At 53.1% G+C, this 27,650-nt stretch overlaps 2 protein-coding genes across 2 annotated transcripts; one reads left to right on the forward strand and one right to left on the reverse strand.

Moving 5' to 3' along the window:
- The first annotated feature begins 1,839 nt into the window (after positions 1–1,839).
- FAM163A (family with sequence similarity 163 member A) lies at positions 1,840–3,478 on the forward strand. The gene is made up of 2 exons (XM_082003193.1): positions 1,840–1,987; positions 2,676–3,478. The coding sequence occupies exons 1-2, from the start codon at positions 1,895–1,897 to the stop codon at positions 3,072–3,074; spliced, it is 492 nt and encodes a 163-aa protein (XP_081859319.1). The 5' UTR covers positions 1,840–1,894; the 3' UTR covers positions 3,075–3,478.
- A 2,791-nt stretch (positions 3,479–6,269) lies between these two features.
- LOC309407641 (ADAMTS-like protein 2) lies at positions 6,270–27,584 on the reverse strand (the record flags this gene model as incomplete). The annotated part of the gene is made up of 18 exons (XM_082003228.1): positions 6,270–6,388; positions 6,508–6,652; positions 7,316–7,492; positions 9,259–9,429; positions 9,821–9,976; positions 10,614–10,827; positions 11,180–11,306; positions 11,491–11,597; positions 12,426–12,846; positions 13,458–13,875; positions 14,137–14,312; positions 14,740–14,820; positions 16,063–16,186; positions 16,905–17,050; positions 18,010–18,112; positions 18,569–18,644; positions 20,823–20,965; positions 27,504–27,584. The coding sequence occupies 18 exons, from the start codon at positions 27,582–27,584 to the stop codon at positions 6,270–6,272; spliced, it is 2,985 nt and encodes a 994-aa protein (XP_081859354.1).
- Between the last annotated feature and the right edge of the window lie 66 nt (positions 27,585–27,650).

Here is a 27,650-nt window from a genome sequence, read left to right on the forward strand (position 1 = left end):
TGCCTTTTCCAGCCGCCGCCATCACCTTTTCCCTGTTAAGGAGGGCACCGGCGCGGTGATAACTCCGTCGAAGGCTGCCCCGTGTGTCCCCCTCGCCGTCCCCAGCGCCCCTCGCTTTTCTTTCAGGGTGCAGTTTGGTAACGGGGTGCCTGAGCCGAGCGCGTTGGTCTCTATTATTAGCTCTGCGTCGGGTCCGCTGATGGATGGAGATATTAGCTGGGTTATGGACCAGGTTATTGATTTCTCAGGGTTGGGTTGGGTTTTTTTCTTCCTTTGTTTCGTGTGCGAGAGCGGCTCGAGGAGGAGGAAATCCAATGCTGCGCCCGCCTTTTGGCTTCGTACAGGAACTTTCCAAGAGCTGAAAATCAATTTGCGGCAGGCAAGATCCCACACATCGCCGCCGCAGAGGGAGGAGGGTGGGTTATTTGGGGGGGGGGTGTGCGTCCCACGGTGACCCCCAGCACCCGCGTGGGCGAGGGGCCGGGATGGCTCCTGCACCCGCTTCTTGGGTGCTTCTTTTGCTGAAATGGCAGGTTTGGGGCACGGGATCCTGGCAGTTTGGGTTTACCCACCTTCGCCGTGCCCACCTTTCCCGCCGCGGGGACGGCGGTGGAACCAGCCGGGGTGGGGACACCGGGCAGCCCCCTTGGGCGGGGGGGACGAGCTGACGGTGGGTTTTTCTCCTTGTCCTCCCTCCCAGGGCTGCCGGCATCTCCCCATGGCCATGCAGCGCTGCCTGGCCCCGCCGGCCGCCCCGGCGCCGGCGTGACCGCGACCTCCTGCCTGTCCTTTTCTGGGTAGGTGCCCGCGGGGCGGCGGGGGGACGCTGGGGCTCGCCTGCCCCGGAGGGGATGGAGGGGAGAGCCCCCTTCGCAGCGGCACCTGAAACGTTGGCCGCTTGCACGATGAGGCATCTGCCTCCCCTGTAATTAATTTTAAAAGGCCAAGCGCTGACTAAGCCAGGCCTTCGCCCTGCGAAGCTGCGTGATTCATGAGCCACCGACAGCACAGCCTCGTCCTGCGGAGTATCTCGCCAAGCTTGGGAGATGCCTCCTTCCCCTGGTCCGAATTAAAGAAAAGAATAATATTTTCTTGAATAATTATTTTATTAAAGATAAATAAATCATCATCATCATCTGCAGGACCCAAAACGCTTTTTGCACCTCGCAGGGTCCCAGGGGCACAGGCACGTGCCAAGCCCCATCCCCACGGGACACGGCGGGAGAAGCAGGGCTCCCCACAGGTCCCAAATTGAGGAAAACTCTCGGGAAGCGGGGAACGGCGGGCGGGTGCACGGGGTGCCGTCGGGCCATGGCTAACCTCTCCCTCCACTTCCTCCAGGTCCAAACGCCTCCGTCACTGAACGTAAGTAGCGCCCGGGTCCCGCGGCACCGGGGCCGCTTGGCTCACGCCCAGCCCACCTTAGACCCGTCGGTGCCCCGCAGGCAGCCAGCGTGCGTTTTTGGGGCTCGGGCTGCCTGAGTTGCGGAGTTCCAAGGCTCCCCTTTGGCACTTCCCGGTGGAAAAACCCAGGTTTGCTTCTGTGTTTTGAAGCAGAAGCTGTATTCTCTGCCGGAAGGGTGGAAACCCACCCTTTCGGCTCAGCAAGGGGGGAGGCACTGCTGACCGCGTGGGTGTTTTCCCGAAGACCCCAAGCCGGAGGCAGCCACGGCAGCGAGGGGACACGATGCCGCAGGTGTCCTCTCGCGAAGAGGAGAATGATATTGGGGGTTGGTTTCCCAGCTGGGGGAAGGAGGAACGGGGATGCGGTATTTTGGGATGCCTCACGGGCGTCACATCTGCGACGTGATGACGAAGCTACGGGGTAGGTGAGGTTCATGTCCCCGGGTGACGCGTGTCCCTGCCTTTCAGAGTTTGATGGAGAACCGGTCGGATGACAGCGGGAACTGTTGTTATCACCGGGGGAATCTTAGCGACGGTGATCCTGCTGTGCATCGTTGCCGTGCTCTGCTACTGTAGGCTACAGGTGAGCGCCGCGGCCGTCCTCCATCTTGCCACAAACCCCGGCAGCGTCGCCGCTCCTCGGGCCGAACTGCTGCTGCAGGAGGGGTCTTGGAGGGCTTTTTTGCCAGTGATGGGCAAGGGGGTTGAAACCCCGTTTTCCCCGGGTGCTGCAGTTATGTCCTTTCCTCCTGCCAGCACAGGGAGACTCCCCTAAGGCTTCTGAGGACCTGCAGCACTTGCTTATTGAGGTGGAGGCTTGGCTGGGTTTGCAACACCAGACGGAGACTTTTCTATTTTTTTTTTTTTCTTCTCCTGTAAATTAAACGAGGAGGCTTTCAACAACAGCTAGCTACAACCTCCTGCTCTTTAAAAGTTAATGCGAAGTCTGTGCCGCGCAGCCGGGCCGTGTGATGAAAAGCGCGGCGGTTACTTGGAGGAGTTGCCAACCGGCGTGGTAAAATACCTTCCCTGGCAAACCTCGCCGGGAGCGGGGAGGACGAGTGCCCGGCAGCTGCCTCCCGTCTCCCGATGCTCAGGGCCAGGTCTTGTCCGGCTTCTGCGGCTTTGCAGGACGCGGGCGCTGAGGGAGCGGAGGGTTTCTCCGGCCGGGGGATGAGGGGAGCAGGGATGCGGCAGGGCCGGCGGTGAAGCCGAATCCGCCCCGCCGGAGGCTCCGCTTCCCCTGATACAACCCCTTCCCTTTCGTGCAGTACTATTGCTGCAAGAAAGATGACTCCGATGAGGAAGAGGAGGAGGAGGAGGAAGAGGAAGAGCCCGACCTTCCCACGCACTCGCACCTCGGCACGTGCAACGCCTGCAACTCCCGCATGGTGGATGGCCAGGGCAGCCCCCCGCCCCACCCCAGCGAGCTCAACCAGCACGGGGCTCACAACCACTGCCCGACCTGCTCCCCGTACGGCTCCCCCTTTTACATCCGGACTGCCGACATGGTGCGCAACGGGGGCGAGAGGGTCGCCTACACCCCCGCGTGCTACAAGGAGGTGGGGCCGCCCGTCAACATGGCCACCCTGCAAAGCTACCCGGTGAGCCGCCGCGGCCTCCTGCGCGACAGCTTCCCGAACCCGCGGGCTATCAGCACGGAGGTGTAGTCACCATTGCCGCTAGCACGGGGTGTCCCCGGTCGGCGCCCGCTTGAGGGAAGGGGCTTTTCACTTGTCTTTTGGGGGGGGGTCCCGCAGAGAGGACCCCGTAAGCCCAGCCTGAGACCAGCACGGTCCTCCTGCTGAACCGCCCGGCACTGCTAAGCTTTACGGGCGAGAAGACGAGACCTCGAAGGGCAACGCTAAACCGGCCACCTCTGAACCCGTCGTAAGTGTCATTATTATTCTACTCTATCTCCTGAAGGGACTTGTCTAACGAGGGCTATGTACAGTACTTGATTTAATTACCCCAGGCTCCCCCGACGCCCCGAGCGAGGCGATGCCCGCCGCCTCCGGCACACGGAGCGATGCGTGACCAACCCACCAGCTGCCGCCCCCGGCAAATCCCGCCGCTGAGCTGGGAATGGCGGCGCTCCTCGGCAATGGGAAAGCGAAGAAGGGAAGATCCGGATCGTCCTGCTCCCCTCGTACCGCGTTAGTTGCCGCTAGCAGTTAGCTTTTGTGTTTGAGTGTAAGATAGGACGCCCTCTCCCACCCGCTTCGGTCTTTGCACATGCTGGAGAAGTTAAAGACGTGAATTTAGATCACTGCCGGGGGAGGCAGAGTTGCTCGCAAAACCGCTCACCCATGCAAATGGGCACAGGCTGATCCTTCTGCGGCCAAAGCCCCCGCCTCTTCTCCTCTTCACAAGCTTTCTTAGGAGCAATTTTAACTTGGACCCATAAAAATGGTAAGATTTTACTTACAGGAAGAGTTGCACCCCTAAATATCTGCAGTTTTGGTCACCTTCAGCTTTCAAAGCCCTACCCAGCCCACTCCGACAGCTCCGGACAGCCAGAGGAAGGTTGGCTTTAGGAAGGCTTTTGCTTTCGACAGCAACTGCAGAGACCACCGGGTCACGGCTCTTTCTTTGCAGGGCCCGCGACCTCCCATGGGAGAGTGAAGTTCAGGTGGCCGGGGTCCCCCCTCTTTTGCTTTTGGAAAAAGAGGGTGCAAGACCCAAACCTGGGTTCACCAGTTCTGCGGCTGGTAACGACAGCCAGTGACTCTGCCTTTCTGCAAAAATGAATGTGGGAAAGTTCCTTCTTCCTCCATAAATCAAATTAGGTGAAAAATTACTAAAAGGACATCTCCATCACTCACAAGCACTTTCATAGCAACCGGTGCGGGACCGCTCGGCTGAGCACTTCCCATTCATGGCAGGGAGGAGGGACCCGGACAGCAACGATTGCCGCAGCCGTGCGGATGCTGTTGGAGGCAATGGCAGGAAACGCTGGCCATGCCTTTGCAATATAGGGTACGACTGCTCAGAAATGTGAGGGGTGGGGTTTGTTTTTTTCACCGCCGCAATTAAGAAATCATCCTGCTGCTCGCAGAAGGATTTGGACTTCAGCTCCCCATTCATGCACAGAAAAAGTAGGTCTCGACATAGAGGCACAACTTACACGAGCCTTGAACGTCTACGTTATCAGGCAAAAGGCTAATTTACACTTTGGACCTGCTCATGCCTTGGCACCTCTGCTCTAACTACCTGAAGAACAGGAGCCAGATGAACGCCAAATGTGGTGACGGTCCTTGTAACCAAACCTTGCCCAGCCTGCATTCTACACAGCCTTTTGAGCAAACGTTATGCACCATCTCCCCCACCTCTGGCCCAGAAAGACATTGTATTTCCATTGTCCTGAGACTCAGCCTAGCTGCACCTCTTTTAGGGAGTCTCCTTCCATTCTCCAAATAGTGATAGCAGGTTTTAAATACCCTCTCACATTAAGGGCAGGCAGGAGGGAAGACAAAAGTTAGCAGCATCAAAGCTCTCTGGATCCCACTGGCCCGTAGCCCATAGCTCCTACTGCCTCCCATCCAGCCAGTACTCCTCCCCGAAAATACAGTCTGTAAGAGGGAAAAAATCTTGGCTAACTCAGTAAATCCCGTCCTTTCCCACTAGAGCATCTGCTCAGCTAGGTCTCATCCTGCTGGGAGCCACAAGAAGTTACCAAGTCCCAAGGCGACCTGTGGGCTGCCGCCCTCACGGCTCTGCCACACGCCCTGCGGTGCCGTCCCCTCGAAGGGCGCAGAGCCAGCTCGTGGGCACGGCAGCTCCCGGCATCCAACTCTACCTCTTGGCACGCAGCAAGGCTTCCCACCGCAACGGCAGCACATGCCGGCCTGCGACCTCCGGAGCGTGGGGTCTTTTGCTTCTGTGGCTCAGCCTTCTGGTGAAAGAAAGGCAACTGCATCATCATCTTCATCACATGCAAATTAAGCGTGACCTGTCGCCGGCTAACGAGGTGCCAAGGCTGGTGAGGCAGTTCCAGAGCAGGTGGACGGCCAAGACGAGGGTTAGCCTCACAGCCAACACAATGCCCTGGGTCTGGCACGGCTACAGAGAAACGGGTGAGTCTGAAAGGGCTGGAAACACAGGAGGTGCAACTGTGGGTTAGAGGGTTTTGGGGACGGTGGAGGAACAGGACAGGGTAGGGGCAGGGATCCCAGATTTTTTCCACTTCAGATTCCTCCTGTTATTATTCTCTGTCTTTGTTGCTCAGCTATGGTTTCAAATTCAATGCCAGAAATAAACGAGGACTTTGAAATACAAAACAGGAGTGGTTTCTGTTCTTTGGCAGGCAACATAAAACAGGGTTTATCTGGTGCTGCTGGAAGCTGCACTGGTGCAAGGATTTTTCCTCCCCTGCTTTTGTCCCTCTTGTGTCCCCCTTCCTCCCTTGCCTCTGGCCTAGGTACATGCATCCCAAAACCACAGTTTTACAGTTTAGCTCTTTATTGTGACACAGAATTTTTCAGTGTGTTTTGGAAATTGCCCTTGCAGGAGAAAAATCTGCAGAGCATACCAGAGAGTTGGCTGCTGTCGTCTGTGCCCTGCTGCGGGCTGGCCTCTGCCCCCCACCACCTCCAACTAGAGCTCTTCAGAGATGACGACAGCAGGGACAGGCTTTCCCAACTCACTTCTCAGTAGCTTTCTAGGAACTGATGGTTTATCATGTGTAAAATTCCCTGGAGAGGGAACAGTGATGACTAAGTCCTAGGAATCCTTCCTCGCTGAGCAGGCTGGTCTACAGGGACTGGCTCCACAGCCAAGCCAAGTGGGGTGGCTTCAAGTCGTAAAGTCTGGCTCGAGGGGGCTCTTGCCCCTGAACTTGGAAGGGAAGTACAGCCTGGCAGCAGTCAAGGTGACTTGAGCCGACACGACCGGCAGCAAGCCTTCCTGTAGTACCAGTGAGAGCACAGCTTCACTTTCAGCACCAGCACGCAGTTGGCTGTCGCTTTGTCTTCACAGTCGTCTTCTGGGGAACAGAAGCATCCACAGAAGGGGTTAAAAAGGAGATGGGCTTCCCCAGCAGAGAGCTGGACAGAGCAAAGTGCTCGCAAGGGCTCCTCTCCCTCCCTGCCCTCCCAGACTTACCTGGTGCCTCTGTGGGGCACAGCTGGAGTTGGCACGTCTGCCTGGCTTCTGGTTTGGAAGTGGGGTCACAGCCCTGAGCCAGCGCTTCCCCCTGGTAACACTTCACCTCACGCAGTCGCACACCAGCACCACACGTCTTGCTGCACTGTCAGGATCGAGAGAGAGGAAAGGGATCATGAGAGGCATTTTTTTATTTTTCTATAGTTCCCAAGTTTGTTCTTCCAGTGAGACCACCTGGTCCCTGCTTTGGAGACTGTTCTTGAGGATGTTTGGGTCAAATCCCACACTGATCTCAAACTTAGGCTCCCTTCTCGTTGCTGCAGGAGAGCCTCCTTGAGCTGGGGTCAGGGCAGAGCAAGGGAGGAGTTTGCTTTCATCTCTTTAATGTGACTTGGAATTGTTTTTCCTTTGAGTGTTGATGCTGTGATAGAAGATGAAGAGAATGGCTGCTGTCAGCCAGGCCCAGCTTCCCCTATCCTCCCACTCCCTTAACCGCTCACCAGTTCGAGTCAAGGGAAAGACAGAACATTGTCTCCTGGCAGGGGAGGAGACATGGCTGTATCCTGTATGCCTGCAGTGTGGTGTGTGCTCTTGCTCGTGGCAATAATCCACATGCTCTAAGTTTTTTTCCAGCTTGGTGTGTGCCAGTCCCTCCACCTACTGCCTGGTCTGCAGAAGAGCAGAGCTCATGGTCCCATGGGGACCTAACAGAGCCCTCAGCAGAACAGGCTGCTAGAAAGGAGGTCATGTTCCATCAACCAGGGTTATGAGGCCTCCTCTCCCCCTTCCCCACCACCCCGAGCCCTACCTGAGACCAGGAGGTAGTGAACCATGTTGAACATGGTCTCCTGAAACAGGCAGCTTGTTCCTCAGGTTTCTGAGAGGCTTCACAGCGCTTCTCGGGGTACTCCCTGTACACACCATTCTCCAGGCCCGCGCACAAGACAACCCGGGTCTTCATCCCTCGCCCACAGCTGGCATCACACTGGGAAAGAAAACGTAACAGCCAGGTAACAAACGATGCTCATCAGCTGTAGTGCTTGAAGTAAGATGGCCTTCTGCTCAGAAGTAAGGTGCTTAATGCATGTGCTAACACCAGTCTAACGAAGGTAGTTCTTCCCAGGTCACAAGAGCAATGGGTGCCTGAAAAAGAGCTGAATATCTTAGGGAGCAAGGACAGGAGCTGGTAATTAGTATTTATCCAGCACTGGGAATGCCGAATTCACCTTGGCTGGCCTTGAAAGCAGCTACCACAAGGGACCTGGAGCAGCCAAGGTAAGACTACAAGAGGCTGTTTCTGTCTTATGTGTGTCTGTGTTCTCAAAAACCATGTAGCGTATTCATGTAGCAACCTACATCTTGCAGTACTGACAAGCTTTGCATGGGCCCAAGGGGGCCAAACTGCTGCACTGCAGGTGATTTGCGTGGTTAAGTACTGCCGAGTCCAGAGCTATGCAGGCTTAGCTGGGAGGACTCACTCTCTCAGGACACCACTAAGAGAAGCAGCAGGAGGCAAGATCTGATTCTAGCTCGGCTCTGCTCCCTGATGCCCACGGAGGCAGTTGCCGGCTGAGATTTCATTGCTTTGTGCCCTTCTTCACCATGGCAGGGCCAGCACAGCTGGCTTGCATCTGCCCTCAGTCATCCTGTGAACTCGGAGCTGATCAGCTGAGAGAACACAGCAAAGGCAAAGAAGCTGGCACACACAAAGGTGGGAAGCTCAGCTGGTCTTTCAGAGTTCAGGTAAATTTAATAGCCTGGACACAGCTGAAAAACTCCACTGCAGTATTGTGTGTGACCCACACTGTAAGCCAGAGCAGGAGAGGGTTACGGGACTGCCATGGGTCCCCAGGTTTAACCAGTTTATGCTTGTTACCAGTGCTGGAGGGAGACTCAGCTGAATGGAGTCAACAGCTATAAAGGGTAGCAAAAGGAGAACAGAGGTTTAGCTATGGTTGGAGGGGAGAGGGCTTGGCTGCTTCTCTGGTTCCCTAGAAATTTTCTTCCTTAGTGCTTTGTGAATCCCTATTTTGCTCAAGGCTTTAAAGACAAAGCTCAAACCCCACAACTGACTCAATGTGTTCCTCTGGGTGCTCTGGGATTTGGATCAGCTTGTATCGGGAAGCCTAAAGCATCTAGGCCTTGAGCAACAAAAGGGGAGTAAGCAGACTGACAGAGGCTGATTATTTGGTACAATGGGGCACCTGGACCACGTTCACTGGACTCCAAGTCCTGAGGCAAGTACACAGTCCTGGCCTGGATGTGACTTCAGGGCAGGGATCTGGGCTGTGGTTCAGGTTTACCTCTGGCTATCATTTATCAGAGAGTAAGCTGGTTTTGTTGTGGCTTTCTCTTTAGTGGTGGGACCAAAATCTTGAGGGGGGCGGCGGGCGGTGATTGCATGTGCTGGACAAAGAGCTCTGCTGAGGTGTCTGCAACTGCCAGCTGGGAGCCAGAGGTGGGAGAGGAGGATGATTTCCTTAGGACATTGCTGCCCTCCACTGGAGGTCCCTGGGAAGGCAACAAATGCCACAAACTTTGCGGTGGTCTACAGGGTATTGGAGGGGGATAAGCTAGGGTAGTCATTACTCCTTCCCTGTTTCTAAAAGGAGCTAGGACAAGGGTACTGCTCCACGGCTGGAGGTCACACCATACAACCTTGCTCCAGCAAGGGAGCCAGGCTCCCACCATGTCCTGTTGGATATGGGGTGGGAAGGAGGGCTAATGACATAAGGCTGGGCTTGGTTTTACCTGGTCCCACTCCTGCTCCACCCAGTGCGCGGGGCAGTTCTTGTCTCCACATGGATGGACAGCCAGGGGCTTGGTGGCTGGGTCACACTGCGAGCTGGAGATCACCTTGCCCTCCAGGTTGCGACATGCGATGAAGCGGCTCATGCGTCCCTCACCACACGAACCTGAGCACTTGGAGGAATAAAGGGCATTTAGACACATCAGAAAGCAGGAAAGTGGAGGGGTCAGGGTCAGTGGTGCCAGGAGACCCCAGTCCAGAGCCTAGCCCTGCCACTGGGACTGTGGCACTGGATCCCAAGGGTCTTTAGAGGTACATCTGGTCAGGGGTTTCCATTCTCCAGGTGCCGCGAGCTTCCCAGATTACTGAATGGAGCTCACCTCACAGCTAATCAAAACTTACAGTGTGGAGAGGCAAAAATGCAGATTATTCTAGTTTCTTCAGCTTAGCCTCTGCCACAAGAAAGCCAAAGGAGAGCAGTAGCGTGACTGCCCACCTGCTCCCTCCTGCCAGCCCCGCACCCCTGGCATCGGGTGCAAGGAGAAGCAAACCCTCTGGACTCACCGGGCCCCAATCTGAAGCGGTCCAGCGGCGGTCGCAGGGTGGGCCTGTGCACGTTTTCTCGCTGCTGGGCTTCCGGGACTCGTCGCAGAGGGATGCTTCCACCGAGCAGCGCACCTCCCGCTTCATCGTCCCCTGCGTGCCACACCGGGCTGAACACTGCAATGGCCACGCAGAGTCAGCCCTGGGGCTCAGAAGCGGCGAACAAGGGGGATGAGCAAAGGCAAGGGAGGCAGCTATGCCCCCTCCCGCCTTCCTCCTGCTGCACTGGGGAGGAAGGGAAGGGCCCCGGCAGGGACAGAAAAAGGTGGGTCCATCTCTATCTCTGCTGCTTAATTACTTTGGGTCCTAGAGCTCCAGCACTCCAAGATGCTGAGGCCTGGACCCCTATTCAAAGTCACCAGGCAGCTCCGCTGTCCCAGTCCCATGCGGGCTGTGGGAAGTCAATCAAAGGGATTTCAACTGTGTTTTAGCTCCTCTGTGTCTCCATACTGTTTTCCCATCTGCCCTTAGTTAAATCCTTGGGAAGAGGGAGGCAAAGCCTCTTGCTGACAGGGCTTTCGCTTGGTCAACGTCCTGCTTGAGAAGTGACCTTAGAAAAAAATGTTTTTCAATGGCTTCTGTTTGTTGGGTAGTGCCAGAACAGGGGAGTGGTGGGTAAAGGCAGTCCTTGCTTCCCCAGGATGGAGTTGGCCAAGGGCTTCCTCAGTGCCCAGCATCTGCCAGCCACCTTCCTCCAGGCCCCAGCCCAGCCCCAGCTGCTTACCTCTGGGAGCAAAGCTCCCCTTCTGCCTACCTCAGACCACTCGGAGAGCTCCCACTGGGGCCCACAGGCCTTGTTCTTGCAAGCTTTCCTCTCCATGGGCCTGGCCAGCCCAGCTGACTCACAGAGGTCATCATAAACAGAGCTGTCAAAGCCCGGAGCCAGCATCTTCCAGCAGCGCACGGTGCGGTACTGATAGCCCTCACCACAGGTCCTGGAGCATTCGCTCCACCGGCTGGTCTCCCACCTCCACAAGCAGTCCCCAGGAGAGAAAGCACAAGGGAAAACCCAGGTAAGTGGGACAAGGGACAGGGGGTGGCTGAGGGGCTCCTGCACGCCTGAGACTCCCTCACCTGGTACTTGCTGCTATGAACCCGCTCATCACGTATATGTCTCTGCTAAGGGGGATGCTGGTCTTGAAAGCCAACTTTGCCCTTAGCAGGCAATTTAGACAACAAATTCCTTCCCTCTTTTTGCTTACAAGGGCTTAACTGTTTAAGTGTATCTTACAGCCATTTCAGGGCTGGATACTTTGCAGAGAAAATGATCCTTACAAAGATATGTTGTGCCCATGGACAGCTGATGTCATTTCCACTCACCTAGGCTGGCACTCTCTCCCTGTGCAAAATTCGTGAGTAGGTTCTGGTCGGGTTAGGGCATCACAGTATGTTTCATCCACTTCCACTCCGTCGTAACGGACACACATTGCGTAGGAGGTGCTGATACCTGCTGGGCAATCAAGACCCTCTCTTGGTCAGGCTCCATCAGATCCAAAAGCCTCCTCCCACCATGATTAAATTACTGGAGTGCATCTGAAACTCTACCTGCCATTTTAAAAAAAATACCAGTATTCTCTCCATCAACATCCAAAAAGGATCCCACACGATCAGTCACCTGAAGCCAAACTTACCTGAAGTGCATGTGGAGCTGCAGGGAGCATAAGCTGAGACTTTCCACCGATACATGTCAGCCAAGCTAATGTCGTCATGGCCCATGGGGCTCACATCAAACTCATTGCTGTGGAAAAAGGAGGCGGCGTGAGCTAAAACTGAAAAATTGCTGCAAACATAAAATACAGTGAATTTCTTCCTCGCTGTCTTTGAAGATGGGAAGAAACCCAGTGTTTCTGCTCTCCAGCTCCACCACTTTGGGTAAGATGGACCACTGATGAACAGAGAGTGTAAAGCCTTGATCCAGCTCCTGAATTCAACTAGCAAGGCTGTGAAAAGCCATGGATCAACATCCTCTGAGAGGAGGCATCGTTCATAGTGAGACTTGTCTGTATTACAGTCTTTTGAACATGTGGCTGCCCTCAGCCTCAGTTCATGCTATCACCTCAAGGGGTATGACATTAGGTTGGAAAGGGGAGCTCAAGTAAGGTCCCTCTTATCATATAATGTGGTGGGAAAGTTCACATGTGGCTTGCCAGAAATGTTTAAAAGGTGGTCCTCGTTTTCCTGCCAAATGTTTATTGAAGTCACAGAGGCATGTGTACATGGAAGAATGGGACAGAAGGGGTATGATGTGCTGGTAAATGTGTGTGTGTATGTATGTGACGTGTTATAGACTCCTGGCCTTCTTTACAATCACATTAGTGTTGCTCCCCCAGCTCCTTCAGAACTCATTTAAATGGATCTCTTAGAGGCTGACGGGGGTAAAAGACGTTCTGGGAGCTCAGTGTCAAGCCAGTTGTGCTACACCATTGGTCAACATCTACAGCAGCTGCATGGATAGACATTGGAGAATGGGGACATCAAGGACAGCAGTCAGACTACCAGAGGATTGGCTTGACCCTCCCTCCCCAGCTAACCATGCTCCTGTTTTGCGCAGGAAATCAAGTGCCACCTTTCAGTGCCAGGGGCTTGCAGAGGCTCTGCCTGGCTGATGTCCGTGGTTGGGCTGGCACCTAGCAGAGGGCTCTCCACAGATGCCATCATGCTGTAGTTGGCTGCTTCCCCCTGACTCCCAGCAAATGCCTCCACCTTCAAGTCCTCCAGTGAGTTCTTACGGGCCGGCGCTTTGTGGAGGCCCTGCGGCCATCGGGCAGCTGTCTCGGTCCATAGTCCTGCTGTGGCGTTCCTCGGGGCCAGCCTGGCTGCCAGGTGCTGCAGCTCCCTACAGAAAGCAGTGTTGTGTGGGTCTCGGTGACACAGTCGCCTGAAGAGACGAAGCCTGGAGGATGCTATGCGGCTGTTCTCTGAGAGCTCGGATCTCCTCATGCTGTAGGGTACAGCTGTGCTGATGGAAATTTGATTGAACCTGAGAGCTGGGAGAAAAATATAGGGATGCTTTAACTATACTGGATGGCTTATACTCCAGCATGTGGTATTTAACAAGGCAAAAAAAATTCAGTATGGGGCCTAAAAATCATAAATTGCCACCAGGGCGCACCAACAGGTTTTAACTGCCCTTGTACACACTCTCAGCCCATTGCTCAGGAGCTCTATTTAAGCTCAGACCTGGGCCTTCAGTCCCGGCCTGAGCAATGTTGTAGGTGTACTTTGTCCCTGAATTGTTATTTGGCTTTCCCAGAGTGACCTCAGATTTGACTGGTCACCTTGCTTTCACCTGATGATCACTGGAATGTTGCTAGGACCTGTTGCTGTCACTGCCCTGCTTGCCAAGCTCAGGTGCTGTGGGGCTGCCTTGCCCAAGAGGGCACTGCCCGATCTGTATCATGGCCACCCTCTCCCAGTGCCCCTTTCCTTACGGATCTATTGGCCCTTGCTGCTCCCTGACAGTCTCCACCCCGCTATTAATCATCTTTCCCTCCTGTCTGCTCTGATGGTAAAGCCACCTTAGATTTCAAGACCACCAATGTGGCATGTCTGCTTTCAATGAACAAAATGGGAGAGAAGGAAAAACAAAGCAACCAACCTAACTCTGTTTCTCCACCAATTGGTGCTGCTTCCTCCTCCTCCTCCTCTCCTGTGTTTGCATGGTAGACCTGTCTCATCTGGAAGTCATACTTCTCTTCACCTTGTTCCCAGCCCCAGTCCCGAGTCTGACTGGTGGAGTTGGTTTGGAAGAAGTGCGGGTGGCTGAAGCCTAAATCTTCATGCCCTTCTCTTAGAGGAAGCTGTTCGCTGGTGTCATCTGGTGACAAGGAGAGCCACGTGACGTTGAAGTCCTGGGCAGCTCTGGAGTTGGCTGGAATGGGATGGTTCTTGTTGGTCTCTGGTAGGTGATGGTAGAGAGGTCCGTCTACAGCAGGGGCTGCAGTTCGGAGCAGTGGTGTCCGTGGTACAGTGTAGTCATAAGTTATGTGTGGCATTTTCCCATTGAAGTTATAGTACTGGAGGCAACAGGGAAAGAAAACAACACCTTTTTTATTTTAAGGACATGTACTTCCCAGAGACCTCCTCTAGTCACATCCATTTTGTGACGGATGTTAAAAGAAACCCGAGGAAACCTCCCAAGACAGTATCTGGCTTCCTCAGCCACCTACACACTCAGGTTTGGCTTGGGAACCAGGTTAATATTCCCTTTGTCCGAGGGAGGCTCACAATTTTGGGACAGGCAAGACAGGAAAGCCTAAAACTAGCTCCTCACATACCATGGCGTTCAGAGATTGGTTAGTGGGCCCATGAGCTATGATATACTCCAGCCCATCCGAGTTCAGGCTCGAGGGCCGCCGGTACTTGAAGATTGTGCCAGCTACCCTGAAGTTCTGGGGGTTGTCAATGGCGGAGTTGCCGTTGAAGAAGAAATGCCCGGATTCATCTGCGAGTGCTTCAAAGAGAGAGAAAAGGGACAAATGTGACACTCTGTGCAGAGCACCGGGGCTGCACTGGCACTGGGAAGAGCAAACAGATCATGACTCAGAAAAGCCCCGTAGAAAAAGAACCACAGGCTCTCCAGCGTTCATTTTCCGCATCCTCAGGTCAGATCAGCGGTGTTCAATGCCCGCTGCTTTCATTTCCCTCTCCAACCGGAGCACAAATGCCTTCACAACAGGGACTGCCCATAGTGAGCTTGGTCTGGCTGCTGGAGATGTGGTAGCCTTGGCTCATGGAGAGATGAAGTGCCCCTGCGCTACCCTGGAGGAAATGCTCACAGATAGCGCGCTCTCAGCACAGATGGGTGTGCGCAGGGCCCTCCTCCCGCCCCACCGGCAGCTGAACTGGGATCTCCGCAGCCATCTGGCTCCTCTGCTTACCTAGGATGTTTTCTGTTTTCCTGCGCTCAATGATGAGGATGTCTGTGGCACCGGCAGGGATGTTGGTGATGAACACGTAACCTAAGGAACAGAGCAGAGGGTGAGGAAACCTCAAGGACAGAATAAAAAGGTGTGGGTAGGAAAAGCAGCTCGCGGGACAAGTGTATACGCAGGAGGGCAGCGCTGCCCTTCAGGGGCAGGACGCTAAGGACATAAATGCACATTGCGCCAGTCTATGAGCTCTAATCCCAGCTCCCCTCTGAAGTCCCATTACAACTCGCCACTACCGTCTCTAAGGCTCAGTCTAAGCACTGCTGGGTTTGGAGTCAGGAAGGAACTGCACAAGTGTAAGAGTCCGGCTTTAGGTGTGTGGTTGAATGTGCTCTCATGCTCTTTCTGGCAAGAGCACAGAAAAAGCTTACTAGTGATCAGGATGATGCTGAACAGAGGATGGAAAAGACCACAGGTCCCCCCAGTTCCTGACTCAACAGAATTTGTCTCAGGAGTAGCATAAAAATTGACCTTTAAAGGGAGAGGAAATAAGAAGGCTCTTAAAGTTGCGTGGCTTGGCAGCTTGTCTTTCCTGCTAGAAATACAGGTCTTATCCGTTCTGTAAGATTTTAGGAGGACTGGAATGGGAGGCCAAAACTGTATCTGTACTGCCAGAGGGGTTAGCACCATTACCCCTGCTCTGGAAAAGGGCCTGAGTGCTTTTATAGTCTGGTGTCTGTAGAGAGTGAGGCAAACTAGTGAAACAACAGTGTGAAATGATGTTCCAAAACATCCTCAAACCACAGTTAATTAATTACTAATGAGCATACCACAGTCTATACCTTCTGTAGGTGGAGGAATGGGCCATGAGGTTGCAAGGGATGAGTCTCAGCCCAGTTTCAGAGGGACTGTCCCTCAGCTGTGCCAGCCATAGGCAGGAGACTGAGTGCAGACTGAAACAAACGCTGTGACCCTCATCAAGTTTCAAATGAACACGTAGCACAAATAAAAGAAGATTCATTGATCTCTTCAAACTATCTGAGGTAGGCAAGATGCCAAAATCAATAGGAACAAACAGATCCCCAGCTGCTTCCTATTGTAAAGAGCTGAAGGGAAACCTTACCAGCCTAATATACAGCACATCAAACCAATCTCCTCTGATGATTAAGTGAAAAGGACAAAAGACAGGCATTTAAGCAGGGGTGGCACTCTTCAGCTCTTTCCACCAAGTGACTGGGAAACTCCTACCCGCGTTCAAGCCAGTCACCCTTCATGCCAGCTGGTGGTAAGAAGTAGCAGGTGAAGTCTCCGGACTGTGGTAGCAGGGAGTACCTATCTGTGAGATTGCCTTTCGGAAGCTGCCCGAGACACGGTGGCAAGTGCTGCCGTCCCCTCCACACACCCTGCATCTGTCCATCGTCCGGGGTGAGTACAGGCTCCCATCGCACCCAACTGGCTGCAAAGAATAAAATAAGAGGGGGTTTTCTGGGGCCAGCTTATCCCCATGATGTCAGGGTCTTTTCAAGGAAATGCTACCACACCCTTTTTGTGAGGTTCTGGGGGAGTAGGGTAGCTTGGAGTGGAGTAATGAATGAAACCAACAGCAGCAGAAATTCACCTGTGTGACTTGTGACCATCTACATTGTGCCCCTGAACCTGAGGCAGGGGCTTGTTTGTATAGGTGAACGGAGTAAGACTTGGGTAAGCAGTTTTGGTTCCTTCTGTCTCTGCATTTAGGCCAGTTCTCCTCACTGACATAGCAACATGTAACATCACCCTCCAGGAGATGCTGCATCAAAGGCAGGCCTGCCTGAAGTTGTAAGGTACCTCTCTGTAACTCTATATACAACCACCCCTCATCCTTGCTGTATGAGAGGAAAAAAAAAAAATCAAATAGAAGGGTTTTTTTTTTTATTGGATTACTATGTAAACAAACTTGCAATTCTAGTCATCTCTGTGCTGGGAGAAAAGTGCTGTCGCTCAGTGGGAACACGTGGATGTATACAATTCCCTTTGTGTGAACCTCTCTGCTCTCCTCTAGCCCACAGGCATGTGAATGTAATTACTCCCCGCCAGGTCTCAATTTCAATTCCTTGCTGGCCTTGTGATGACCAGGAGGTCCAGCCATGCACTTACACTCCCAATTCCTGTTCTACTTCCTCCCAGAACCTCACCTCACACTTCCCATTGATGCAGACCCCTTGATAGGTCCTGTCCTTGCAGGAGGTACCATCCTGTGCTTGGGCCATCAGCTGCCTCTCTCCGCTCCGGGTGGTGCATTGGAGGTCACACGGCTTGTTGGAGATACTGGTGTAGTCATCTGAACGGACAGAAGCAGAAAGTCACCAGGCAGATCAAGGTGCTGAGAGATGGGCAGCAAGGAAGGGGACTTTCCTCTTATCCATACTGATGGTTTGCTATGAACCTTGGATGTTCTTGCTGCTTGAGATGAGACCCCAAGGCTACAGCTTTTGTAGCCTGTAGTAAAGGGGTCATGCCTAGCAGAAATGCTTCTTGCTGGCAAACCTTCTTCCTTGCCATACCCTCACCCCTTAGCAGTGCCATCCCCTGTGCCAGACAGAGGACTCTGTATCGGCAGATCCCAGGCCACATATAAATACACAAGAGCAAGCAAGACCTGTAAGAGGGGTACTGGCTGTATGGGGCTGTGGCCAGCTACATCCCATCCAGCTGAGCAACTGAAGCTAAAGGTGTAGATGTTCTATGTCCCCTTGGCAGCAAATGGAAAGAGGAAAAACAGCTGGGTCCAGAAAGATGGTAATATCTGAGGTGAGCTCATTCTGGGCCTCAAGGGCCGTCTGGCAACCCATATGAAGCAACTTGTCTTGCCTGTGCAGGAAAAGGATGGGCATCCTGTTCAGAAAAACCCACCACCAACCTAGTGGGAAGCATGCTGGGTGACAGAGGCAGCCAAAATGGTAGAAGGCACAAAGAGCGTGAACACCCACTCTGCCAAGATGACTGCTGGTTAGCCAAGACAACTCAGAGAAGCCTGTGTCCTGTCTGCCCACCAGTGCCTGCTGATGTAGGATCCAAACCAGGAGCAATGTGGTGAGAGAGGAGGCCTGGCTGAGTGAAGCGGTTCTGTGAAGAGACAGGGAACGATTTCTCCAAAGCAGGAAGCACAGGGAAGCACTTCCAGGCCAGCCAGGAGCATCCATCCCTTGTTCCCTGGAACCTTCCCCTTCTCCTGTGTCTGAGAAGATCCTGTGGGTGTTTTCTCACCCTTATCCTTTGTGTGGAGCTGTGAAAACCCACCTGGATAGAGGGGCATCCAGTGGTAGTAGCGCTTCCCAAAGGCTTTGGCATTGAAACTGGAGCACTGCTGCTGTTTGAAGCTTGCTGTGTTGGCTGGGCACGGCTATGGAGGGAATAAATGTGATCAAAAGCTCCCTATGTCACAGCTATGGTTGTGACAGCTGCTTGTCCCTGCTGCATCCTTGGAGGATGAAAATGCCCTGTCCACCCTGGAAGGAATCAGTGATGGACTCTGACGTGCTGTAACACCAGCAAGGGCCCCTCTGACAGCTATATTTAAGAGTCCTGCAAAAACTGCTTCCAGCGAAGGGAAAAGTGTACTGGAAAAACTTCATCCCTCCCCCTCACCCCACAACAAATATGTTTTCACATCCTTTTCCCCCACCTCTCAGTCCCACAGTGTAAAGCCCATCTCCCACGTGTGGATCGTACCCCTTGTCTGCACTCCTCTGAAGGACCAGTCACACCCTGAGTGCTGGTGCTCTTGCAGCTCCAAGTGTGACCCTCTAAGTCTCACATGCCCCAGTGAGGACCAGTCAGTACTGGAAGTGGTTCTTACCTGCTGCTGGCACAGTTGGTAGTGCTTGGCTTGACCTACACACATGGTGCTGTTTGTTCCCTGGGGCATCTGGAGCCTGCAAAGCAGAAAGAAAATGAGCTGCAGGGCTGTGAAGCACTAAGGTATTGAAGATGACAGAGAATCAGGCCTGATTTAATGGGGAGAAGCAAGGCAGACATTTTATCGGAGCAAAGCTTTCTGGATCTAGGGTAGCCAATATCTCCTCTAAAACACATTTTCAGTGCTTTTAGGTGGACTGTGATTTTAGGCTACTCTTGTTTTGAGGCAGGTTGAGCAGACAGGGAGCAACTGCAGTATCATCACCACTGTGTGCCTCCACCTCTGAGCTCCAAAAGGGTTGTGTGACAAAAGGACAATAGACCCTCATGATCCATCACTCCCAGGGAAGCACCCAGGATTTGCAGTGACCAGGGGAGTTGATTTCAGGATTCATTGTGCAGTAGGCAGAGATGGCACCTCTCGTGGGGACTGGCCACCTTAAAAGATTAGCAGTAAAGGCTTGGTGAAGATGATGGACCAAAACTATGGGAATCTCTCAACACTTGATGCTTTAGCTCTGGCTAGCAGGAGTTATCCAGGGGATACTGGAGTCCTTGACTGATGCAAAGGCAAAAAAATTCTTGAAAGCTGGGATGACATAGCAAAAATGGCTGAGACCACAGCTTAAGGCAATGCATAAAGATCAGCAGCAGACAATGCGTTACTAGCATTGGAAACTCAGGATGCACTGTGTGATGAAGAACCCCGTAGGCATATTCAAGCTGGACTGGCTAAAGGTGCTGCAGCTATCCCTCCAGAGCAATGCTTTACACAATGTAGGCAAAGCCTAAATTTGCACCAAAAGCCTTGAAAACTGCCACCCCTTTCAGCTGAAGCAGAGCCTGCCTGCAGACTCCGGCAGAAATTGTTTCATGGGCATACTTGGCTTACACTTAAGCCATTCTCCTTAAAGCTGCAGAAACCTTTTGGCTGGGTTTTACGTTGGGCTTTTTGGGTTTTTTTTAAATTCAGATTTGAACCCTGGAGTAAAATGCCACAGCAAAGCCCTCCCCTCCCCAGCTGTGGAGTCAAGGATAGAGCAGATGCCAAAGGGAGAGAAAAATCTCTCTTCTGGCAGCAGGCAAAGGGCAGAAGGGCTGCTCTGACTGTGTAGGGCTGTGGGACAGCCCCGGGCTCCCTCCTGTCCTCTGTTTCCTACTGCTCTCCCATGACGGCCACCAGTGTGCTGGGGAGGAAGAGCAGCAGCACAGACGTTGGCAAGTCCAGTTAGCAGGAAGACCACGTCCAAACGGAAAGTACTGCAGCACATCTGGGACCTCACCACGCTGCCAAGCAGCCCCCATAAAAGAAGTCTTCTGCTGCCGGGAGGAGAGCAGATGGGGGCCCTAGTCTGAGCTTCCTCCACTCAGGAGTGCATTCACGCAGAAGGGAAAGGGGCCGAGTGTGGGGCGGGCAGCCCCCGTGGGCTTGCTGTGCTGCAGGTTGCCAGCTCTCATTAACATCTCAGGAGCCTGGAGCAGCAGGGTAGTGAGGTGCCCGAGGAGGAGGAGGGCTTGGTGGCAAGGTGACCCAGAGGGGACAGCAGGAGTTCAGGCAGCCGACGCTCCCCAGCTCTCCCTACTCCCACAAACCCTGTCCAGCAGATACCAAACTGCTATCAGGACTGTCGCAGCTGTAGGGGACAAACGGGGCTGTAGGGGACAGCCAGATAAATGTCAGAGGGGAAGAAAAACCTGCAAGCTCGGCAGGGAATAAAGAGGGGAAATTGCTGAGACGCAGCTGAGCTGGCTGCTGCCAGGAGTAAATCAAGTTCCGATAAGGTGTCCGGGAATACGTACCCACATCCTCAGCACAGGATGTGGCTACAAATCAGGGTTAGGCTGGTCAGAGCAGCCGTGGCAAGCTAGGGTTTGCGAAAAAAAGGGGAAGAGGAATAGAACTGGTCTCCAGCCCACAGCCCCATCACCGTCAAGTCTCCCACAGGCTCCAAGACCCTTGCTCCCCATCAGACGAGCCCAGCTGAGTGAGCGACACGTTCAGGGGGCCTGTCGCCTGCCCCACTGCAGCGTGCTTCTCCCCACTGCCTACCCCACAGGCAACAGCCGCCTTTCCTTCCAAGCGGCTGCAGAAGAGAGAAGGGACGACCCTTCAAACCCAGGAGGTTTGGCCCCAAAATGCAGGTCGGGGGCACCCCGTTTCCCTTCTGTCACTTGAGGCCTGGGACACGACTCACCTCTGTCGCAAGCAGTGCCTCTCCCGGGACATCACGCCTGCCCCGCAGGACCGGGAGCAGGTGGACCAGGAGCTCCACTCTCCCCACCACTTGGTGACTTCTTCATCCCAGGGGCCAGCTCCATCTGCTGCCTCACTACTGTCCTGACAGAAACAGAGGATGGTTAGCTGGAGAACCTGGCTCCTCACCAGGATCCCTGTGAGGCCACGCCAAGCTCAAAATTCAAACTTCCCTCCAAGACTGAGTATTGCATGGGAAGGAGGATGCCTCTGGGATCTCACAACATGATGTGCAGAAGGGCTGGACGGGTGTGACAGCGATGCTAGCTGCAGCCTGACCCCACGGCATCGCTCCCAGCCCGGCTCAGGCAGAACGGCAGATCACAGCACATGCTGCCCGCCTGACGCATGGGCAGGAGAGCAGAAGAAAAGCGGCGGTGCTTGGGCGTGCGGAGGCCTGCCTGCGGGGAAGCTGGGGGTAACACATCTGTCCCTTGCTGGAGCTGCATTTCAATTAATAAACTTCTCTTTTTTTTTTTAAGAAGTCAGCTCAGATCCAAGCTCTTCCCCTTCCAACCCTCACAAGAGTCATTTTCAGGAGTGCTTCAGAACCAGAGCCTCCTGCAATTGCTGTCATGCCCTCTCCCCACCCACCCCACTATGCTCAGAAGAGGACTGCTCCCTCTCCCAACATGCCTTGCTGGGGCTGAGCCTTTAAATTTGGCAAACCTGAGCTCTTCTGGTCCCAATGTGGTCATTGCAACAGGCTGCTGTTGGCTGTGCCTCCACAATTCCCAGCAGGTAAGGGATTCTGTGTTTTAGTTGTTTGGGGTTTTTTTCCCTACACTATTTTCCTGTTCAGTGTCTGATGGCCTAAAAGCTCCCAGGGACTTTGGCAAACGAGCCTGTGCAGGAACTACTTTGCTGTTTACTGAAATACAGCTGTGAGTGGTGTTAAATGCAGCAATGAGTTTAACACAGGACAGAGACTGGAAGGGATTTAACCAGCAGAAAATGCTGGTAGTGTTTCAGTATTAGTAGAAGAAAATGAATAATCTGTGTGTGCGTGAAGTCTGCTATTAAGGGCTCAGGGAAGTTGTATCAGGGCTACTATTAGCAAAACATGCTGGTTTGTGGCAGTGGCTGACAGTCCCTTTGCGAAGAACCGGTCTGCAAAGTGTATTGATGGATGTGAAAGAAAACACAGCAGGGTTTGCTCATCGCTGAATGTGCTCTCTTGACTGTCTCTTGGCGTTATGCTCTTTCCTGGTGTAATAAAGCCACTGTTCTTCATCTTGTAGTGTAATTCCTGCCTGAGAACTTGTCGTTTCTACAGCATCTGCCAACAGAACATCCTCTGGGCAGAGGAGATGCAGCTGGTTGTATGCAAATGTTTTTAAGTTGTAACTTAGCGTGGTTGATATGTGTATAGTGCCTCTTCCTGGTGACAATACCGCAGTCAGAGCATGTTGAAAATAACGTACTCTGCTGCAAAAATGCACTGTGTTCCCTCATGCTCTATCTCTAGTGATTACGATAGTTGATTTCGAAAACAATACAACAAAACTCTTTGCTGTACTTAAATGTTCTGGCTGGAGTTGACTTGCCTGTCAGAGAGCAAATGCTGTGGCCAGCAGCTGAGTTGCACAAGAGAAAAACAAAATTTAAAAGAAACAGACTTATTTTCAAAAATGCCTTTTTTTCTTCTTCCAAATGATCATCTCCACCTATTTCCTATGAGAATTTTTGTCTGACTGTATATTATCAGACTGTAAATGGAAATGCTGACTATGAAGCTTCCACATTTAGAAAGGAAAGAAACCAAAGGTCCCTTATTGTAAGGTATTTTCAGCTAAAATCTTTCCCTGATCCCTTCTCTCTGCGATAAGCATCTCAAGGCCCGTGGAGGAAGAGCTCTTCACAACTGTCGGGAAGGAGAATGCCAATGATTTATCTGGTGTCTGTGTGGAGAGCTCAGCGCAATAAAGAGTCTCCGATAGCTGGGGTAATATCAAAGCTGGTGTCTTATCACTTCTCTGAGTAGTTACATGAGGTGCATGGACTGCCTGGAGGGAAGGCATTTGGACCAAAAGTTTTTTATATAGCTTTTCCCCAGGTGGCAATAAAAATTTGCGTAGCTGTAACCTGCAAGACAGTCCTGCTCCAGAGATCTTACAGTCCAAACTGGTGAGATGGAGCAGAAGGGAAAAGGGCAAAGGGAAGTGAAATAGGCCTGTTCTACTGACCTACCACTGGACAGGAAAAAGACTGTTTATTTGGAGGGTTGGAAAGTGGCAGGCTCCTTTTCAGGGTTACTGCTCTTGGGTGTTTTGCCTGGATGCAAGGAGACTTGGCATGTGGCGCTGAGGTTTGGGAAAGATCAGCATCTCTGCCTTTGCGCGCCTCTTTCTTAGCGTTAGAATAGGATACGTTTCTCTCTGCACTGTGACTTTCCGGAACGACAGGAGCTCAAATGAAGATTTATTGAAGGATGCTAGTCAAAGAGACTTTTTTTTTTCCCCCCCAATAAAATGTGTTCCCCTAAATCCATGAGCCCTGTTCCTGCTTCCTCTCTGCACTAGAGGAATCAATCACTTTTTAAGTAGATTGATTTGGCTCTCAGGTTTTTCATGACCAAGCTCCCTTGCCAGTCCTTGCCGAGTAGTGTTTGTTTTCTTGTGTAAGCAAGGACAATGCTGAGCTGTCCCCTGGGCCAGACAGACTTACGGCATGACTGCATCCGAGTCCTAGGCCTGGTGACATGGAGGGGAACGTCAGGTACTTAGAGCTGGGGCAGCTGGTTCCAATCTGTGCTGAATTTATTATATTGTCAGAAATAAATCTGCATTAACTATGACACACAAATGGCTCTTGTTTTTAATTAGAGATACTTGCATTTTCCAAATTTCCAGATAATAAATTAAGGACTGTGGGACAGACTCCAGATTAGATGAGCTCCTAGCTTTAGCTTCCCAAGCCCCTCAGCAAATCCCAAGAGTTACCTCTGGCCGAGTGAATGCCCCCCCACCTCCTCCTTGCAGAAGGAGAAATCAAAGAGGCTTTACAACAACTCTTTTGCACTCTCCTGGTTATAGGAGATGCTAGAGCTGCTCTAACTTGCACTCTTCCGCAGCATCGCAGAAACAGAGCAGGCTAGAAAGACCAGAGCAGGAGATGCGCACAGGTCCAGTCTTTATAAGGCTCGGTCCGCCTGGGCTTGGGTGAGGGCTCTGCCTAAAGGGGATAAGAGGATCAGGTACGATTCCTTAGGAGATGAGGAATATAAGGCCTAGAATTTACATCCGTAGGAAAGACAGACCATATTCCAGTTCAGCCAGGTGCTCTCCGCAAGAATTTCCCCCGAGGTGCTTGTGGCTTGGCACGGGGCGATTATACAGCTGCAGTTCTTCCTCTCTGAGGCTAACCAAGTTATTTCTGTGCTCTGCACCGACGCTGGAGGCCATGAAACTGAGCAGTAGGTGAGGGTTGCCCTCCGGTCCCCTTAATGGGGGGACCAGCGCTTTTAAACCCCAAGCTGCAGGGAGCTTTTCCAGGGTTTGCCAACATCAACGACAGAAGCATCAGTCTCTAAGCCAGCATCACTGAAAGCTTTTTCTGTCTAATCAAAGACCCAGCAGCTGCTTCCCCTCTCCCCCCCTGCCAAACAAAGGCTGCCACAAACAAAATGCTTCAGCCCTGCAAAGAAGGGTGGGCCTGGACTGACATCCTATCGGATTTCCAGGCGGTCTTTCTGAAGAGCTGAAAGGGATAAAACAAATTCTCCACTGACTCTCTGTCCTGAGCCATGCTGGGTTTCCCAGAAACCTGGGAATAACTGCAATTACCGTGTCGGTGGCCCAGTCTCCTGTGTTGCTTATTGTCGTGCCTAATCTTGAGATTCATTCCAGACTGGGTCTGGGAAAAAAGCTGTCTGGGAAGAGAGACCACAAACATGCCTGTCTAGTCCCTTCATAAAGGAGCTTGGGGGAAACGGTCTCTCCTGCAGCCTGGCATGCCTTAAGGGCTGGCCCACCACTGAAGGGAATGGTAGCTGCTCAACCCTGTCGGAGCTTCTAAGGCTACTAAAAACAGCAGCTGAAAATGAAATAAATTCTTCACAGACCTCTTCCGAGGCCGTTAACTGCATGTCCTCTACCAAAAATTTCCACGATCCCTTTACTTAAGGGCTTCTCTCTACAGCAAACCACGCTACTTACTGAAATACTAAGTAGCTTCAGATGTCTTAATGCCTGGAATGGATGTCAGATTATTATCTGGAAATGAACGGCCATGTTCAGCCCCCCTGGTTTGGGTTCCCTGTGTCATGTTCTGACTAAAGCTGTGGTGATAGACTACCACAGCCCTGAAAAAAACAATAGCATTTGCAATTATGCCCTGGTGTTTTGCAAAAGAATTGGTGTTTGTGTAAAGCTATTTCTCATCCTGTCATTGTTTTATCCCATTTGGGTAGACTGCATAGTTTGTATGCGAAATTCAATGTTGGAAGCAGACACAAAACCAAATTTTCCTTAGAAAAGTTGAAACAAGTTATTTGAGAAGGAGTTTTCTGTGAGGAAAAGGTATTCAGAGGTAAAATGAGCAATGGTGAATAATTTTTACGGGATTGGGAAGACACTAATCCGGGGTAAAATGGTAGCTTGCTAAAGATGTGATATTGCAGCAGATAAGTAACAGAAATCTGGACATATAATGAGACACAGATGAGAAGCAAATTAGAAAACCAGTGAACAGAAGCCAGTGGAGAACTACCAAGTTACTGTTCATAATCCCGCCGTGACTGAAAGTTCACAGGCAAGTGCTGCACAGAACATTTGATCCAAGTCAGTTAGGTCATTCCCTTCAAGTGGGATAAAACACTTATTTCGGGGCAAGCCGGTAGAAAGGATGGAAATCTGTGAAGGGGAAGATGGGAGTAACGGGTGGTGTGCAGGAGGGGCATCTCTATCATCAGGTTTTTCAGAGGCATTGAAGGCAGTTAGCCCCACTGCCTCTGAAAAATTTGCTTCCCCTATCTACGGATTGAGGTTTTCTATGACACTCTTTGTATAATCATGTTGTATATAGAAAAGAGGACAGCAAGAGGAACTGCAGGTTAATCCCCTAATGACCATTTTGTGCGCTGTCTTGCACCAGGGATACCAATCAATACTAGCAAACACATCTGCCAGGTCAACTGGCACATTGCAACCCTCAATGAGAGTGCTCTGCGGGGACCTCCTGTAGTAAGGGAGTCCTCGGGGCAGACCTGGCATCAATACCGGTGTGCATTTGTCCTGGGGAGGGCTGAGCAGCCCTCCTCCCAGCCCCGGGTGCCCTGGCCTGGGATGCTGTACAAACACAGCTGCTGGGGGCAGGGAGAACCACGAGCAGCCGAGGCTTGTGTACACGTGTTGATGGAGGAGCCCATCCAGGTCAGTCCTGAATTGAGGGACTTCACATCTATTTAGCTTGACCCAGCTTGCTCTGCCCGAGGCTTCTCTCTGACTTAGCCCTACAGTTAAGGGCTAAACAGAACAGGCAGTGGATGTGCGTGAAGGTAAAAACAAAGTGGAAATGAAACACTTGCGCTTCAAGACAACCGCAGAAGAGAAGATGCAGCTGCTCTTCAAACCTGGGTTATCCGCAGCAAAGTTGCGGTGCCTGGTCTTCTCTGTGTTTAAGATAGCTCATGTGCAATTCCTTCACCCCAGCCGTGGAGTCTGGGGCGTGGGGGTGGGAAACACAACCCAAAACCCTCTTCCTTTAGCAGAGCAGAATCCCTTTAGCAGCAAAGAAATCCAGTTGGGCGCCCCTCGGGGAAACGGGCGCGCAGAGCCACAATGCACGCAGTGACCCGTGAAGGCAGGGGCAGAGCCTGCGCCCTGCGAAGCTGGGATTGCTGCCTCCCCTGCCACGACAACGGGGCCATTCGCCCAGGCCTCGGGGAGAAGGGGACTGGGCAAGAGGGGTTTCGGCGCTGCTGTGAAACAAGTGCCACGAGGAGGGCCAGGCTGAGGAGGTCCTTTGTGGAGGACAGCAGAGATGAGGGGAGCATGGGGCTTCCATGCCCAGACATGCACCCCAGAGTTAGCGGAGAAAGCAGCTGCCTAAACCCACTCCTGGCGTGACGGGAGGGAAATGAAAGAGGAAAGTCCGTTTGTTTTCAGCCATAAACCGGAGTCAACCCTCTGCTAGGGACCAATGTCGGGGGCAGCCTCAGGTAAACCCCCAAGCAGGGAAAGGCCCTGCTGCCCCACGGTCCCTCCGGTGATGCCGGGAAGCCTCCTCAGGCGCCCTCACCCCCGTCCGCCTTTTGTTAGTGCCAGGCCGCGGGGGAGCGGGCAAAGCGTCCGGCCCTCGAGGTAAATGCGGGGGCACACACAGGGCAAAACCCCCTTCTCGAGCACCTCAAGACCGAGGGAGGGCGCCGGGAGGGCGACGCAAGTCCAGGCTGTCCCTTGCAGGTACCAGAAACCTGCGGGGAAGGGGCCAGGCGCCGCCGCTCCCCTCAGGCGACCGCCCGCGCCCCGGGGCGGACCGGGCCACCCCGCCCCACGCAGGCCCGGGACCGGCCCCGCCAGCCCGGAGCGCCGCTCCTGGCCCCGGCTCCCCGCGGGGAGGAAGGGAAAGAGGGAGAGCGAGGGGAGGCTCTGCCGCCGCGGGCCCACCCGCCGCCGCTTACCTTAGCGCCGAGGGGGGCGGCGGCGCTGAGGAGGAGGAGGAGGAGGAGGAGGAGGCGGAGGTGGCGGGGAGCGGCGGCCATGCCGCGCTGCTGCCGCCGCTGCTGCTGCTGCTGCTCCCGCCGCTGCTGCAGCCGCCGCGGAGGAGG

This window comes from Phaethon aethereus, assembly GCF_964289735.1.
Source record: "Phaethon aethereus genome assembly, chromosome: 8".
Classification (NCBI taxonomy): Eukaryota; Metazoa; Chordata; class Aves; order Phaethontiformes; family Phaethontidae; genus Phaethon; species Phaethon aethereus.